The 17,058-nt window shown below is 34.1% G+C and overlaps 2 protein-coding genes across 2 annotated transcripts; both read right to left on the bottom strand.

Annotated features, from left to right (window-relative positions):
- Positions 1 to 51: 51 nt before the first annotated feature.
- On the bottom strand, positions 52 to 9,693 carry LOC130903840 (uncharacterized). Its single transcript, XM_057816183.1, has 4 exons — positions 9,592 to 9,693; positions 4,931 to 5,086; positions 2,328 to 2,527; positions 52 to 389 (listed from the first exon to the last, which is right to left on the bottom strand). The coding sequence occupies exons 2-4, from the start codon at positions 5,013 to 5,015 to the stop codon at positions 126 to 128; spliced, it is 549 nt and encodes a 182-aa protein (XP_057672166.1). The 5' UTR covers positions 5,016 to 5,086; positions 9,592 to 9,693; the 3' UTR covers positions 52 to 125.
- Positions 6,272 to 16,396, bottom strand: LOC130904268 (uncharacterized). The gene is made up of 5 exons (XM_057816932.1): positions 15,866 to 16,396; positions 11,848 to 12,067; positions 10,041 to 10,219; positions 9,707 to 9,745; positions 6,272 to 6,727 (listed from the first exon to the last, which is right to left on the bottom strand). The coding sequence occupies exons 1-5, from the start codon at positions 16,331 to 16,333 to the stop codon at positions 6,272 to 6,274; spliced, it is 1,362 nt and encodes a 453-aa protein (XP_057672915.1). The 5' UTR covers positions 16,334 to 16,396.
- Between the last annotated feature and the right edge of the window lie 662 nt (positions 16,397 to 17,058).

Below are 17,058 nucleotides of genomic sequence, written 5' to 3'. Positions count from 1 at the left end.
AGAGAATATATACCGAATTTAAGGTACATATTTTATAAGAAAACCACGATAATAGTACCTTTTTTTATTTTAACAAGCTATCACTAGAAATATAAATTATTTATGATAGGTATGTCACGTACATATCAAGACAATTTAGTTCTTCCCGAGTAAAAAGTAAATTTAGGTTCAACTTCTTCATTTGAAGTCTGCATCATCTTTAACTTGATTTTTTCTGTATGTCGTCTTTCTTCGGGTGCTTTTGGATTTCTGTTTGGCTTAAAACCAATTTCTTCACTGTTTATATCGGAAGAAAAGTCAGGATTACTATTGTGATGATAACGGGTACTGATGTACGACGAGGAAGGTGCTTCGTTAGATTCATTAGACAAGGATAACGTCTCATGAGCCTGATAAAATATATGTTAATTTAAAGTAAGTATAACGCGGTATTTTCTAATTATATAGTCAGTCGAGTGAAATTCAGATACAACCTTAAGGTTATTTGAATAGTAGATATGTCCGGATTAAAGTCCGACTTATAAACTTGACTTTCGGTTTGCCGTTCGCGGATGACGTTTGCTGTTTGACATCTATTGACCATAGTCATAAACTTGACGTTGCTGTAGATAACCTAAAAATTTTGTTGTTCTTTTTGACGTGTGTACTGCTTTTTGTTTTAGTCATATTTTTGTGGTTTTTTTATTGGAACATTAGGCAAAATCAAGTGACAAATGCAAGCGAATGTGATTGGCTCTTTTATATTGCCCCGAAAGTTGCTACGAACGGCCGACGGAAAAAGATAAAATTCGTTTATGTTGAAAGTTACCAACGGCAGACGGCAACTATGAATGGTCTTATGCATTTCAATATTTAACGTCAACGGCAACGACAAACGGAAAGTCAAGTATATGAATCGGCCTTAACCCCATCATGATATGAATTATCGGAAAGTAATCCGGATATCAACACTTATATCAGCCACGGTAGCGAAATATAAAATCAGCCATTAAAGACGTCTAGAGGTCTTTTGAAGCACCACGATTGAATTTTTTCAGCATTTCTTTGCACCGATCGACACAAGCTTTTTTTGAGTGATTGTCAAATTATCCGGTATCCAGCATGAACAAATATTTTTTACATCTCAATGTTCATGCAATATTGAATGTATAGGAGTATGCATTAGTCTTGTGGTACGTCACATTACGATGTTACAATATCAGTTTACGTGCAGCATCGATGTTTTCTGGCACAAGAGCCGATTTTGAGATGACCTTCACGAAATTCATCCTTGTAGCGAAGTGCGACCACAAAATCGAAGCGAGTTGATCAGCACACTGCTGTTGGTTTAATTCACCTCAAAATTCATAGAAAATCAACGCATGAAAATGTTCGCGATTTAATTCCATTTTTGACCAAGATGAATGTTTCAAAACTGATGTCATTCAGTTAATAACAACGCGTATTGAAAAAAACAGTCAATATATACTAGGTGTTTTAACCCATTTTTCTGGAGTTTTCGAAAGCTTTTCCAGAAGACTTGGAAAATCTCATACATAGAAAGCATGCAACGCATAACTATAGTCAACAACCTCCAAGGCCAAGTGTATGAAACGAGAAGAAATCCTATAAGGGGAATGCCGTTTAACCAACCACTCGTCGAATGACCGACGACAGGGAACAATATAGCTGTTCAGTTCGTCAAGCCATTTTTTGTTGTACTTTCTTCTCTTGTTAAGCTTCTAGCTTACTTTCAGGCTCGAGGTCGACGTACATATGGTAAGCGAGTATCTTACTGATACAGAAAACCTATTAAAAACCATGCAGAATAAAAGTTTTCCTATATGAGGGCCATTTCTAAAATAAACCATAACCTACACAAACTTACATAACCTCTTTCTATAAATCAATTAACAAATCTGACCCCAATGTTGATAGAAGATGGGTTGCCTATTAATATGGATGCGACAGACGGAAGGGCAAAGCCATTACGTCACTTGTCACGTTTTTACGATATTAAATTGACTAAAGGGTTTCGGTTCTGTTAAAATAGCTGAAGATGTGCACTTCATATTGGATGAACACGACGATGATGATGAAGAAATTATCAAAATTATCAATTTACTTGAAGCTAATGTAGTATTAGTAGATAAATAAAGTTTTCGTTATCTCAAGCTTAATTATAGCAGTTGATGCTGCATGATCTTGTTTGTTTATAAACCTCTTGAATTTTAAACCAATATGAACGGATTTTTTTTTTATTTTGGAAAAGTTGGGTTATATTTACGCAAGGGTGACAACTGACATAAAAATTTGAGTTTAACTTTTATATATACGTGTAAACGTACCTTGATATGATCACTGACAGACACTTTGACTTGACTTCGACGAGCTAATATCGTCGAATTATTTGGTGGATTGGTAACAACGAAGAAATTAGTACTGGGAGGTGTCATAATTTTGTCGACCAATCGGTAGAAGGTATACAATATAAATAGGAGAAATAAAATAGTGAGTACTACTACAAACCAAATGTTATATCGCGAAACTGAAATAAAATAATATGATAATTAAGATAATAAAAGCACATTAAAAAACTAGATATAAATTGTGTGCATTCTCAAAATATGTAGTATTTAAGAACGCTAAGGGAACCATAATAACAGTAGTATCAGGTCAAAAATGCTTACAATAAATAGATTCACTGATGTTAAAATATTTATATTCGTAAAATAAACAAGATATACGAGGAATGTTTTGAAAGTAAGTACCAAGATTTTCTAAACGTACTTTACTGATTCAAATATAAATCGAAACTTCGCTATAAAAAATTCTAATATTAAGTTACAGAGCTGCATTTTCTAACACTTTTCCTACATAGTTTCTGGATGCCTTTTTCGTAAAAATCTCTCGGCTTGTCACGTAACCATTTGCGATCGAATGATTCTACCTTCGCATCACTTCTGAATCGCAGTTCGCTAAATGGATCAAATAATAGTCACATGGCGACAAATCGGGACTATAAAGACGGTGTTCCAGTGTTTCCGAACCCAATTATTGAATGTTTCCATCATAAGCCAAGCTGTCTACGGACTGGCGTTGTCTTGCAGCAATTTCGCACTATGGATTGAAATATCGCGTTGTTTTGATCTTTAGACAGGTTTCACCGTGTTTTTTGGAAGGTTATTATAATACTGATAATACTGCGCGTTCACAGTTCGTTGTTCAGTGAGAAAATCTATCGAAACTACTCCTCTCAAGTCCCAAAACACGATACACAACACTTTCCCCGCTGACAGTGTAACTTCAGCTTTAACTTACGCGCCTTCGACTTTCGTCCTCTACTTCTTAGACTCCATGTACTTTTCGGAATATACTGATGTACCCAAATCCCATCAGTGGGGAGTATTCGGTGCAATAAATTTTCTTCTCCTTCTTCACAACGCTGAAGGAGTCGCGTGCAAACTTCTCAGCGTGTGAATTGCTGCTCAAAATTCAAAAGTCTTGGCTCCCATCTGGCTGAAATTTTGCGATAATCAAGCTGCTCATGGATTATTTGCTCAATATTACATAAGCTGATTCCCAATTCTTCAGCGTACAGTATCCCAAAATGGGTTCTCCGGCGCGTTCCGTCTTTAACTGTGACGTGACAGTGCTTTTCTGGAAAAATATACCGAATAGGACTTACATAATGGCTGGAGAGAAGACGATACCAGGTCACAAACTCATGAAGGATGGAATAACTCTAGCACTTTGCGTCATTTCAGATTTAAAAAGAAAACTACAAGTTATGTGGATGACAAATCCGAAGCGTTTGTCACCAGGAAATTCTTTGTGGAATAGATAAACCTGGTGTTTGGTCTTTCTGTTAATATCTACAGGAAAACAACTTATCCATGCAAGCCCTTCTTGTTTTTGACAATGCTCCTGCTCACCCTCCAAAACTCGGAGATGATTTACTCGAAGAGTTCAAGTTTATGAAGGTTATTTAGCTTCCATCCAACACCGCTCCTATTCTGCAGCCCATTTAACATCGTGATATGCCTAAAAACTATTAATCAGGCCTAGTTGGGTGTTATATCGAGGACCTTAACATGTGCATGGGAGAAGTTGTAGCCTGGAACTTTTTAAGGATTGGAACCCGAAGTGTCAGTGGTAGAGAAAATTGTTTCTCTGGAAAAATCCTCGAGGAAAACTCTCAAGAACTGATAACCGAAGAGTTAAATTATATTACAGTAGCAAATGGTAGTTCAACGAAAATTAGTTTTGATGAGAAGCCAGAGATAGAGAAGGTTATAACTCTACAAAGGAGATCTTGAGAATGTGGGAGAAAGTTGGAGTGTTCGTGTATGAAGATCTGGTTGTACTTGGGAGTAAGAGAATGATCAAAGCGTGACGAAAAAAAAAAAGCGAAAACCAGTGACGAAAATTAAACGCTGACGTCTTCCGTAGACAGTTTACTTTTTTATTATTTTTTATAGAATATGTATTTGTTCATTTATAAATAAATTTGTCTTTTTGTAAATACATTTTTCTTATTCAAAAACAACGGAGGGGGTATTTTGGGAGCTGAAACGGATCAATGACGTTTCAATTCATTTGCAATGGGTAAAATTGCTAACCTAACCTAATAATTTAAAATTGCTAATCTAACCTAACCACTGTACTTATCGTTTCGTGGGCCAGATTTTTTCATTTCATCGTTAAAAAATATACAACAGGAAATTCTTCAGACCTGAATAAAATCCTTTATCGTGTGTTTTCTTCCATTTTACTGTAATACTGTTAAACCGCCGGAGTGCAGTGGCGGTATAATTTAAAAACGGTACTTACTTTAAAAACAGTTTCTGAAGGGTCTAATACCGTTCCAGAACCACTATAAAAGGGCGAAGGAGCCCGAGAGATCGTTGTTTGATATAAAGCATGATGCCAAAAATAGTAATTTACATACCTGATACATTTCCATTTGAAATTGAAGAACCATACACATCAATAAAATAAAACAATGATATTATAAAAAAGGTTGCATTGACCATACAAGATTTTTAAATTAAAATGCCTTATTAATGAAAATGTCATTTTTATTTGTCTTCAGAACTTGACGTAACTGAAAAAAAATCAAAGTATTTAATATATTAGTTAAATATTTTCGAGCTTATTCATTTAGAATCATCTATTATTCCTAGTGGACAACATATGTAATTGCCACACCCATTACTTTGTTAAAAACTTATACTTCTATATCTACATTACAGTATAATGAACTAACCTCAAAGAAACTATCAATTGTCAAATTAGTTGTCAAACAAAACAGTAGAGGAAACATAGAGATATGAATCTCTATATGTCATGTCATAGTGAACTAGACTACACAATTCATATACTTCCTATAGTTGTGCAAACTTTAGAGAGAAGCGATGTGTGCGATGATTGGTGAAATGTTTTGAGAAACTAGAGAAAAAATGTAAAATTGGAACACGAATTTCATCGAATGCGCTGTCTAGTATTATTGTTATTTACGTTAAGTCCGGGAAGTGATTTAGTACGGTACGAGGTAGATGTTTATGGACGAGGCGACGAAGGAAACGAGTGTCAATAATATCCAATAGAGTACCGTAATCATAACTTACGGACGTATATCGTAATATGTTTTTTTCAGTTTTAAATAAAGAGTAAAATTATATTAAAATATGAAATGTCATATCTGACAATTTTACTGAAAAATAGCTCCTTTGATTATTCTCTTATTGTTTAAAAAAATGAAAATTAACAGAAGTCACTTAGGTAACATTATAAACAAAGGCAGATATATTTAATTTAATTGGGAGAATTTAAGATTGCTGTAAAGTACAAGGATACCGTAAAGTGCCATTTTCCGGAATTAAATTAGGGTAAAACAGGCAAATGTGCCCCACTATTCGAAAAATCGAAATAAAAATCATTTTTTGTTTAGAACATGTTTATTAAAGTAATCAGTCTTAACCTCTGACTCAATTGGCATAAAAAAAAACTAAAAAATCTTCTAAAATATAATTGAATATAACTGAGATCAACAATTTTGTGAAACTTAGGGTGGGGCACATTACAAGGATAGATCCGTCTTATGTGCCCCAGCAAAACCTCTCATTTAGAGGTTCTTTTTCCTTTCCCTTTTCCTTTTTCTTTGGTACCGCAGTTATTGCATTTATCTCTATAACTACTACTACGGTAGTAATTCTCGTGACATTCTACACATGTGTTTTCATTTTCATCAGAACATTCTTCGCTAGATTCACTAAGCTGCAACTCTACTTCACTGTCTATTCATACCACTAGCTCTTGCCAATGACAGGCCTTCTGCTTTACGTTCACTCAGGTCTGGATGACGTTTCATAAATCCTTGAAACCAATCCCAGCCTGCTGACTTCTTCTCATTATTGAATCGATGTGGCAATCGAAGATTTTCAGCAAAGTCGTAAGCTATAGACTGCAGTCTCGATGGCTCCAAGGGAAATCCGATGGATTCAAGCTTTTTAATGTGAGCTACAAGTTTTAGTTCGTTCTCATATCCCAATTCAGAAGGTCTTCCAATTCTCTGCTTAGACCTCCAACCCTTGAGGATGTGTCTTCGCAATGTGCGCGAAGGTATTTCATATAAACGACTCGCTTCATTTACTCCCATTTTCTTATTTATTACATCCTCCACCGCCTTCTGCATATTTTTTGCCGTCCATTTTCTTGGATCAACAGCTTTAACCTTTCCCATTTCCTAAAAAAAAAAAAATATTAAAAAGTAATCAAAATAAGAATTCAGGAATTATCTCCAAATGGGGCACATTAGCCGAAAAAAATCGGGGCGCATTAGACGATGTACAGTGTAATGTGCCCCACTTAAATAATTCTGATATTTGTTACGAAAAACGGAACGTAATTATAGGCAAATAAAAGTAAAATGAGGTTAGTTTTCGATAAAAACTTTAAAAACACGAAATAATATGGAGCAAATACTTTTAATCAACGTGAAAATAGATATAAAACAAATTCATGTAGTCATACAAACCTTTTAATCACTTTTTCTCACTAAAACTAAATAAAAACCAGCACAGTGTTGTTTACATTGCGGCCATACTTGGAACACTGACCAGCTAGGATCAAATAAGCGCCAAATTTAAAATGCTTCACTGAGTTTCGCGAGTGGGGCACATATCCGACTGGGACACGTTTGCCTGGTTTACCCTAGTACTGTAAAGTCGACTTTACAGTGTAGTACAATAGTATTAAATCGTGGAAAATCAGGGTAACGCAATAAGTTCATATACAACTTACCCAACCTACATCGGTAACTATAAATGAGTTTATAAACTTAAATTTCCTAAATATAACCACAGAGTCTCAAAATGAACTTATGAACCGTAATTTGCATATTACCCCGTAAGTTTTTCTTCAAGCGCACCAACCTTATATAACGCATCGCTCAATAAATCGTGTAATTAACTAAGAAAACACATTTTTTGCCAAAAATCGATTTTATTCATTAATGTAATATCCTTCAAGAGCAACAAAATCATAGCAACGATTCTCTAAATTCTCGATTTCGTTCTTGTAAAAGGATTTTGTCTTTTGCCTCAAAATAAGCTTCAGTTTCAGCAATTGCTTCGTCATTAGAGCTAAATATCTTAGCGGCAAGCTTTTTTCGTTGAGATCAGCAAATAGCTAGTAGTCACTGGGGACCAGATCTGGATTATACTGTGGATGAGGTAGCAATTCGAAGTATAATTCGTTCAATTTAACCATCGTCGCCATCGACTTGTGAATGGGTGCATTATCTTGGTGAAACATTGGGTTTTTCTTCGACATAGGAGCCCGTTTTTCTTGGTTTTTGCATTCAAACGATCCAACAACTTTGTGTTGTTGATTGTCTCTCCCTTTTGGAGATTGTCGAAGAACAATATTCCAAGCTGATACCAAAATACTGAAGGCATAACCTTACCTTGTGCCTTTGGACGCTTCTGACGTTGTTCACCGGATGCAGTCCACTCAGATGATGATCGTTTTGATTCCGGAATGAAGTTATGAATCCATGTTTCATCTATTGTCACATATCAACACAAAAAATCGGATTTATTATGTATAAACATGGCCAAACACTGCTTTAAATCATCAACACGTTGTGGTTTTTGATCGACTTTGAGAAAACGCGGCACCCACTTTGAAAAAAGCTTTCTCATGGTCAAATATTCATGCATAATTGTAAAAACGCTGCCTTCTGATATCTTTCTGGCTTCAGCCATCTCACGCAATTTAAATTTACGATTAGATATAATCAATTTGTGGAATTTTTTGATGTTTTTAGAATAATAACCTCAATCAAGACCAGAACGTCCACCATACGACCACGTTAAATTTCGGAAAACCAAAAACAAATGATTCTTTTCGATGGAGCAGAGTCTGGATAACACTTTTGAAGCCATTTCTAAACTTACAGTTTCTTTTTTCATCAAGAAGCAATGATAAATTAACACACGAAATTGTTTTGAATCCATTGTTTTGAAAATAACAAAAGTTAAATGGCTGTTACTTTTTTCTGATTAATTAATATTTTATGAAATCTTACACATAGTTTTTTGATAGTTATTACTTAATAAATATCATATGGATTTGATAATGGCAGCACCATCTAGTCAGTTACATGACTTATTGAGTGATGTTATATACGCAGGCCTTTTAGTTCTGTTTCTCTAAAGAAATTCAGTTTTTCATTATTTGTTCTTGTCATCCAAAATTATCCCTTCTTTTCACCCCTAGTATTTTTCTTTTCCATATATCTGGCTTCACTTTCTCAACTTTTTTACGAATCCACGTTTCACTTCCGTAGCTCACTGTTGGTCTCATTATTGTTTTGTACAAATGTATCTTCGCTTTTCCGGAGATTTTTTTTAAACTTATCGTATTCAGTGCTCCCAACTATTTATTTTCCTTCGAACTCCTTGCTTCTAGATTTCTCTCCTCGACACCGTCGTCATTGATAACCACCCCAAGATATACATAACTTTGAGCTTGTTCTAAGGTCATTACTTTTTATTCATTCATTTGATTTGAAAAGCATTTCATCGCTCTTTTCCTTTGTGGTGTTGTCATTATCATAAACTTCGATTCATCTTCGTTGACTCTGCCATTTCTATGAGAGCTCTGCAAATTTCCTTAAGCTCGGTTTCCGATGTTGGCAGGATTCCTACATTTTCTGTATATGCCATTAGTTGCGTTAGCCTTGTTTTTAATGTCCCTGTTCTCTAAGAACCGATTTTACTTATTATCCATTCTAATACTATGACTCTGTATTAGTCCTGTGTTGGTTTGCAAATATTTTCATATTCTTTCGTTGACTTTTATCTTCGATTTTGTATCGTTCGTTCATAATGCTGTATAAGCTGTGAACAGAAATTATTTGTACAGCACCCCAGCCTTAATTTGAAAAAAAAAAAACGAATTGAAAATGTTTTATTCCAACTGTTCCTAAATTCGTGTTTAATCACTGGTACTTCACCAGTATATTTTATTAGAAATATATCTCAATATTGCGTTTATTATAAGAAATAAGTTATTATAAATTAAAATTGTATTTGAAAAACTTACTTTTATGTTTATTAATAACAATTTTCCATTTCATATTTTGATTTTTGTCCGATTCATCAATACTGTCAGATACTGATTTTATAAATTGCTTCGTATTTTTCTCATTTTTATTTACTTTGGGCGTTGCTCCTACTTGATCATCCGTTTTATTCACCTAAAATATGAAAATATACATTGAAAAACGAAATAATTTTAGTATGACTTTCAAAACTCACGTCTAAAACAGAAAAAGATGATTCTCTTGTGAAATTATTATTAGGAAACTGATCTAAAATGCTGGAACGAAAAGTGTGATTATTTACTTGTTAAATTTTTTAATAACATATTCCCTTTTTGAATGAAATTGTTGAATTACAATAACCCCTCTAATACATATAATTTCAGTTTTTCAAACACCCCGTACATAAAACAATAGTACTAATATTATTGTCTTGTCAGATTTAGCTTACAACCAAAACTAGATTACATTTTCCATGTTGAACACCAGGTTCCGCTAATTTGGACACTGGTAATGAATTTCTGCCCTGTTGAAACTTCGATATACTTTTTCTTTTATTGGGATTTGGAAATACATCTAAAAGCGACGACCGAATATCTTTTTTATTATCGTGTTGTTTAATTTCAGGATCTGGAATACACAAAAAAATATATTTTCCAATTATTAATAAAGAAAAAAAACTTTTCTTTGAGAAAACTGTAGTGGTACAGCCTCCGGTCGACTAGGCAGTATTAGGCCGAATACACACGGATCAAGACAAAAGAAACTCATTTCTGGTGCAAACCAATTTGCAATGAGTAATAACATTTGTATTTGTATAGGGAACTACAGACGCGGCAGCTGGTTCCCAACCAGTTGACAACGCGTTGGCAGCCGCTTTGGAGAAACTCGACCTGTTGATTCGCTGGCAACTTGAATCCTCCTGCCTCTCAAGGATTTCAATAGACGAACTTGATGTTCCTGAGTCACGTCTACTGTTGAGCAGGTCTTGTAAATACTGTGCCAGGTGGGATTATCTTGGACATCTCGGAAGAGCATTCATTTACCGTGAAAGTAACTGTAAAATCAGCTCAGCGATCTTTTTTGTATGCTCAAAGCTTTTCTGGTCAACTATGGATCGCCTATAAGTCAAATTGCTCTCTTCTGTATTGAGTCGAGCATCTGGCAACCATTTGTGACTTAGATCACTTTTGAGTTTAGTTTATTTTCAGTTTTTCCGTATGTGTTGGGAGTTAAAATTGTGAGGGGGTAACGTAGAAAGATTACGAGAATGTCTTGATATCTAGTTAGCCTAGACCAGTTCCATGCATAAACAAAATATTGCGTTACCATAGCAACGAACAATAACTTATTAAAAGTGTCAGTGTAAAGTTTGACGTCAAAAAAGTAAACCAGAGTTACGCAATAAATTAAAAGAAAAAATATGTCCACCGAAATTGTGAAAATCGAAAAACTGGAGTATCGAGCCATCATCAAGTACCTGTGTTTGAAAGGGTTAATAAGTAAGCAGATTTACGAAGATATACTTAATACTCTTGGCGTTCAATGTCCTTCGTATGCGACCGTGAAAAATTGAACTGCAAACTTCAAAAGAGGTAAATTTTCAATTGAAGATGAGGACCGATCGGGAAGGCCAGTTTCTGTGTCAATCCCCGAAAATATCGATGCAGTTCATGACATTTTATCAGAATATCTGAAGCACTGAATATTTCATACGAAGGCGTTCATCATATAGTACACATCAATTTGGACATGAGAAAAATTGGTGCAAAATGGATCCCCAAATGTTTGAATGTTGAACAACAGCGTGCAAGGATAGAAGCATCGCGTTCGATCTGTGATTTGAAAACGATGTAGACTTCTTAAACCGAATTGTTACTATGGATGAGACATGGGTACATTTCTACGATCCAGAACCAAAGCAACAATCGATAGAATGGCGACACTCTGATTCTGCAAGACCTAAGAAGTTTCGTATCCAAAAATCTGCTGGAAAAGTTCTTGCTTCAGTTTTTTGGGATTGCCATGGAGTAATCATAATTGATTTTTTGAATAAGCGTAGAACAATAACTGTAGATTACTATTCTTACCACTCTAAGGGAAAAAATTAAAGAGAAAAGACGAGGAAAACTATCCAAAGTTGTTTTGTTTTTGCAGGACAACGCCCCTGCACACAAAAAGCAAATGAAAATACTTTATATAAATCTACTATTAGATAATTTTCAAAATTATAAACTTTTTATAATATGCCACTATACCTAAAAAATTACAAAAAGTTTCCTTATCACAACTGGTATCAGATACACTTCGGACTAATTGTCTTCTATTTTTTTTGGATAGTGTGGAGGTAACAGGTGGTTTGGCTACTTTCAATGCTTCAATAGTCTGTTTGATTTCGCTTGGAATGCTCTGTCTTATTGGCATGCTCTGTCTTCTTAGCATGCTTCCATCGCTGCATTTATGTACTTCGGCTGAAACCTTACTAGAACGAAGTATTAAAATATAAAACGTTGATTTTTCGTAGAGTCAATGTAAAATTTTGTTGATCAATAAAAGTTGAATCAATAGTTATTTACGTAACACCACTATTTTCATAAAGTTTACGTACAACATTCTATCTAATTCCGTGCTCTTATAATATTTAATAGTATCTTGAAATGAAAATATTAATGTGGAATCAAATGGTGTTGTTACTATGGAAGCAACGATTTTCCAAAATAAGTCAAAACAAGTAAAAAGTAATTACTTGAAATGTCTTCAAATAACGAATCAGACATTCCATTTGAAGTAAGAAAGTTTGCAGTGAGTAGTTTAATAACTGAAAAATCGAGAAGTAGATACGCCCTGGCCTACCAAAAATTTGAAAGATGGTGCGACACCCTTGCTTATTTTGAAACTTTGTTGACTACATATTCAATATGGAGATCTGAACTCATCGTGCTCAAAAATGTCGATATCAAGAAGTATACTATGTTTTTGTCTTCGCTGAAGAGACGGTCTGTGGAGATTTTGGCGAAGGAGAATGTAGAAAGATTTATAAAAAAGGTTGAAGACAAAATATTTCTATTTGCAAAAATACGACTAAATTTTCGATATGTTTATGATTTATTATTAAATAAATCTGTTCCTTAGGTCGCAATGATAATAGTGATTGTGGGAGCCTGCGGAAACACCGAACTGACGAGAGGGAGACATATTTGATGAAGTTTCCTTTTTAAAAATTACAATTCCGGTAAGCAAAACACACGTTATTTGCTAATTTGTGCTCACTGCTGGGAATATTGCTGGTGTCAATCTTGTTGACCTCCTCAAAAAGTATAGAAATATTAGACCTCCTGCTGTGGAGCACGACAGATTTTTTGTGCAATATTATACTGGAACATGTGGCGTATAACCCGTAGGCATTAATACCATTGGAAAATTACTATTGCTCAGTACCTGGGTCTACTTAATGCTTAAGGATGGATGGAGGATGGAAATTCAACAGTCTAGCCGAAGGTTACGTTGAGAGTAGAAAATAAGAGATGAATTTCAGAAAACATTCTGGATCAAGCCCCTGGCATACATGTAGATAGTACAGATTCAATGAAATTAACATTATATAAGAAGTTAAGAGAATACTCACCCAGAAAATGAACTTACTTTAAATAACTTTTTCGTAATTCAAATGACAAATACAAGAAAAAACTGGTGCTTAATGTATTATAGTGACTCAAATTAAGCTCAAGCTTACATATGATGTGAGAAGATAAAAACGATTAGTTAAACCAAAAATTAATAAAAGAAAAAAAAGTAATTGATAGAAATGCCTTACAAATCTTCTTTTTGCAAAGTATCAATTTATTATAAAGGATTAACCAGAGTAGTTTCAAAGACATTATGCCGTGGCGTCGCCAAGGGAAGGGTTTTGGGGGGCCATACCCCCAAAATAAGCAAAATAGTACCTAATATTATACCGAAAAAATACGAGGAGTGAAGAGAGGTCTAGCGCCATCTTTTGATGTAAGGTAGACGCAGTTGCAGCCGAGCTGGAAGACTTATAATAATTAATGTCTTACAACACATACGCAAAGGTTTTACTAGAAGATAATGGTGGTATATTGCGAATGCCACGCGTCGCCCGACGACAATTAAATAGACCGAACATTCCTGCATTGGATGTATGCACATATTACAAAATTAATTTGTTCATTCCATTTCTTGATTATACAAATCAACAATTGGTTGAAAGGTTTACCAAACGTCTTGTAGTAGTATCAGCATTATCTGGTGTTTTACCTTCAAATTTTACTGCCAGCTCTGAAATTGAAGAAGCAATTTCCATGTACTCGTCAGTGCAACATATCAGTGGTTAAAGCAGAACTTGAAGTATGGAAAATAGTGATGACAAGTATCTCGGCTACCCCGAAATCTAGTTTGGAATGCTTAGATATTTGCGATATCCTAATATTTACACATTACGATAAATCTTGGCTACCATTCCTGTATCCACTTTTACCCCAGATATTCACAATGGGACAGAAATTCATGCAAGTGAAGTAGTGGATATATTTAAAAGAAAAAGCCGAAGATTTCTTCTTTAATAATTTTAGATTTAGCTCAGAGGAACGAAATTAATTTAACCATTTCATTTAAAGTTAAGAACTTTATAAATACCTATTTAGTAATTTTTCCGATGAATATATGGATATTAAATTTCATGTTTCATTTTTGTTGTTTTACTTAATTCAAACCAAACCCCCCCAAAACTAAATCCTGGCTACGCCCCTGATGCCAGTCTAGTTTATCATGTTTTCTACCTTCAACTTTTCCTTCAAGAATTCATATCTAGAACTTTGTGTTTTTGATTGTTGGTCTTGAAACCGAAATTTGTTCATGCTTCTAATCAAAGTACCGAACTATTTCAGTATCAAGGTCCAGCTCCTTGTGAAATGATCGAGAACGTAGAATTCTACTTTTTAGACCTTTTTTTAGGTTTTACATGATGCATCGTCTTGATTTTAGGTATTTTTCCATTGAAAATCAGTTCAAAATAACAGGTAAAAATTGACGAAAAACTTTTGGTAATTATACACTTTCACGGTCACCTGGTTTTTTGGCTCTAGAAAATCGAAAAATGGATGGATTTTAATGATATTGGTCTCAAAATGTTCCATTTTACGGCGGATTTATAAAAAAAATTAGTAGAAATAGCTGGAATGAAAATTCTCATAGTTTTACTGTTTTAAATCGTAAAAAAAAACGGTTTTGCAAAATAATCCTTTACAAAAAATTATCTCATTATCAGATAAAGTTCTTATATTTTTTTTTGTATTCTACATAAATTAATAAACAATTTAAAAAAAATCCAAAAAGAATGATTTTTTCAGTTTTTATAGCTTAAAATGAAATCGATGAAAAACAATCAATTTTCGTGAATAGTTTCGTACTATATTCTTCAATGTTAATAGTTTTTGGACCATTAAAAATCGAAAAATAGATAAATTTTATAATTTTGGTCTCAAAATGTTCCATTTTACGACGAATTTATGAAAAACACGGGGGTAGTGGTTGAATTTGCGGTTTTTAATAGTTTTAAACCTTAAATAGAAGAAAAACTTTTTTTTTTCAAAATATTCATTTTTTTATGTAAATTGCGAAAAAAAATATACGAACTTGATTCCACGACGTCAGAAACAGTTAGGAAGGATTATATGTAGAAATTCATTTTTTTTGCATTTAAAGTCATGAAACTGTAAAAAATATTTATTTTTTTTAATTTTCGTATTTTTTTTTATAATTCCGCCGTAAAATGGAACATTTTGAGACCAAGATCATTAAAATCCATCCATTTTTCGATTTTCTAGAGCCAACTTAACCTAACCTAACCTAACCAAAAAACCAGGTGACCGCGAAAGAATATAATTACCATAATTTTTGGTAAAGGATTATTTTGCAAAACCGTTTTTTTTACGATTTAAAACAGTAAAACTATGAGAAATTTTCATTCCAACTATTTCTACTAATTTTTTTTATAAATCCGCCGTAAAATGGAACATTTTGAGACCAAGATCATTAAAATCCATCCATTTTTCGATTTTCTAGAGCCAAAAAAACCAGGTGACCGTGAAAGTGTATAATTACCAAACTTTTTTTATAATCTGTTATCTGTTACCCGTGAGCTGAAATATTATGACTAAGTATATTCTGAAAATGGTCATAGATTTAGCACACGTACCTCACTTCTCTCTCAATGATCAGTTTAACTTCATCGTTGTAGTATAGTTTATACTTTACCTTTTGGATTTTTGGAGTTGGATGCTCTACTCTGAATACGTGACAAGGTGGTATTAAAATCTTTTTGAGAACATCGTCCTTAATTTTATCTATACACTTAGGTGCTCCTCTGGGACAGCATTCGTCAGCATCTCCGGATGCGTCAAGCTTCACAACCGGTCCTACAACATCGTAAGCAACGCTTTCTCTTTCAACCACGGCCCCAAAGTCTTTTACTTTTGGTTTTTTGGTTTGAGTATGTTTTATTTTCGGAATAGTTTGATGCTTCTGTTTTAATATAGGTGGTGGTTGGTGTTGATCAAATAAAATTTTTGGTGCTCGTCTGATTGCCAAATTTTCAATAACATATTCGTACTCGGTGAATTCAGTTCCGAAATTTTTAACTAGCAATTCATCGGGGTCTTCATCGGTGTGTTTAATGCAAGGAAAACAGTAATAAAATAAGCTTTTTTTCTTTTTTGGTGACATTTGGTGACGGAAATGGTTAAGAAAATGTTTTTACTTTTGACATATTGTCAACACGGCTCGGACAGATGAAAATATACAGAACGAATTCGTGAAATCGAGAGATTATGTGATCTGACTAACGAAGTTTTTCGTTATGACGAAATATGTGGTAAAGAAAAACGACCCGTTTAATAAATACGAGGATGGTCCCAGAAGTACCCAGCTAAACAAAAATTTTGGAAAAAAATATATTTATTTTCCAACGTAATATCCTTTTAGCTCCATACAGCTTTCCTAGCAATGTAGCCATTAATTGCGGATACCACCTCTTTATTGTTGGAAAATCTTTGACTACCGAGCCATTTTTTCTAGTCTGGGTACTGGGGGCTGAATTTGGCGAATAGGGTGCATGCAATTCAAATTTTAATTCATTAATTTTGGCCATTGCAATAAAGGGTGTATGAGCTGGGGCATTGTCTTGATGAAACAATGCTTTCTTTTTAGCCAAATATTTATTTGATCGACCACTACGATCGGCCTCGTTTAAATTCTGCTACCCAATATTTTACTGTTGATAACGAGGGAGCAGTCTCATCCACAGTAGAATCTGTTACAGCTTTTATATTGGTTGGACTAATGTCATTCAAATAAAGGTATTGTAACATATACCGATGACCAATTTTTACCTTGTTTACAAATTCACTGAAAAAGTTCAATATTGATTGCTGCCAAACAAATACTAAACA

The sequence above is a fragment of the Diorhabda carinulata genome, chromosome 2 (assembly GCF_026250575.1).
Source record: "Diorhabda carinulata isolate Delta chromosome 2, icDioCari1.1, whole genome shotgun sequence".
NCBI lineage: Eukaryota > Metazoa > Arthropoda > Insecta > Coleoptera > Chrysomelidae > Diorhabda > Diorhabda carinulata.
The sequence above is the reverse complement of the archived record's forward strand: the minus strand, read 5'-3'. Positions and strand labels throughout refer to the sequence as shown.

Coding starts and splice junctions, on each gene's coding strand:
- LOC130903840 (XM_057816183.1), bottom strand. CDS start 5,015: ATGGTCAATGCAACCTTTTTTATAATATCATTGTTTTATTTTATTGAT. Junction 2,528..4,930: donor TTCAAATGGAAATGTATCAG/GTATGTAAATTA, acceptor ATTTTATTTCAG/TTTCGCGATATAACATTTGG. Junction 390..2,327: donor CTGTCAGTGATCATATCAAG/GTACGTTTACAC, acceptor ATATTTTATCAG/GCTCATGAGACGTTATCCTT.
- LOC130904268 (XM_057816932.1), bottom strand. CDS start 16,333: ATGTCACCAAAAAAGAAAAAAAGCTTATTTTATTACTGTTTTCCTTGC. Junction 10,220..11,847: donor AACTTTTTGTAATTTTTTAG/GTATAGTGGCAT, acceptor TGTGTATTCCAG/ATCCTGAAATTAAACAACAC. Junction 6,728..9,706: donor AAGTAGGAGCAACGCCCAAA/GTAAATAAAAAT, acceptor TTTTTTTTTTAG/GAAATGGGAAAGGTTAAAGC.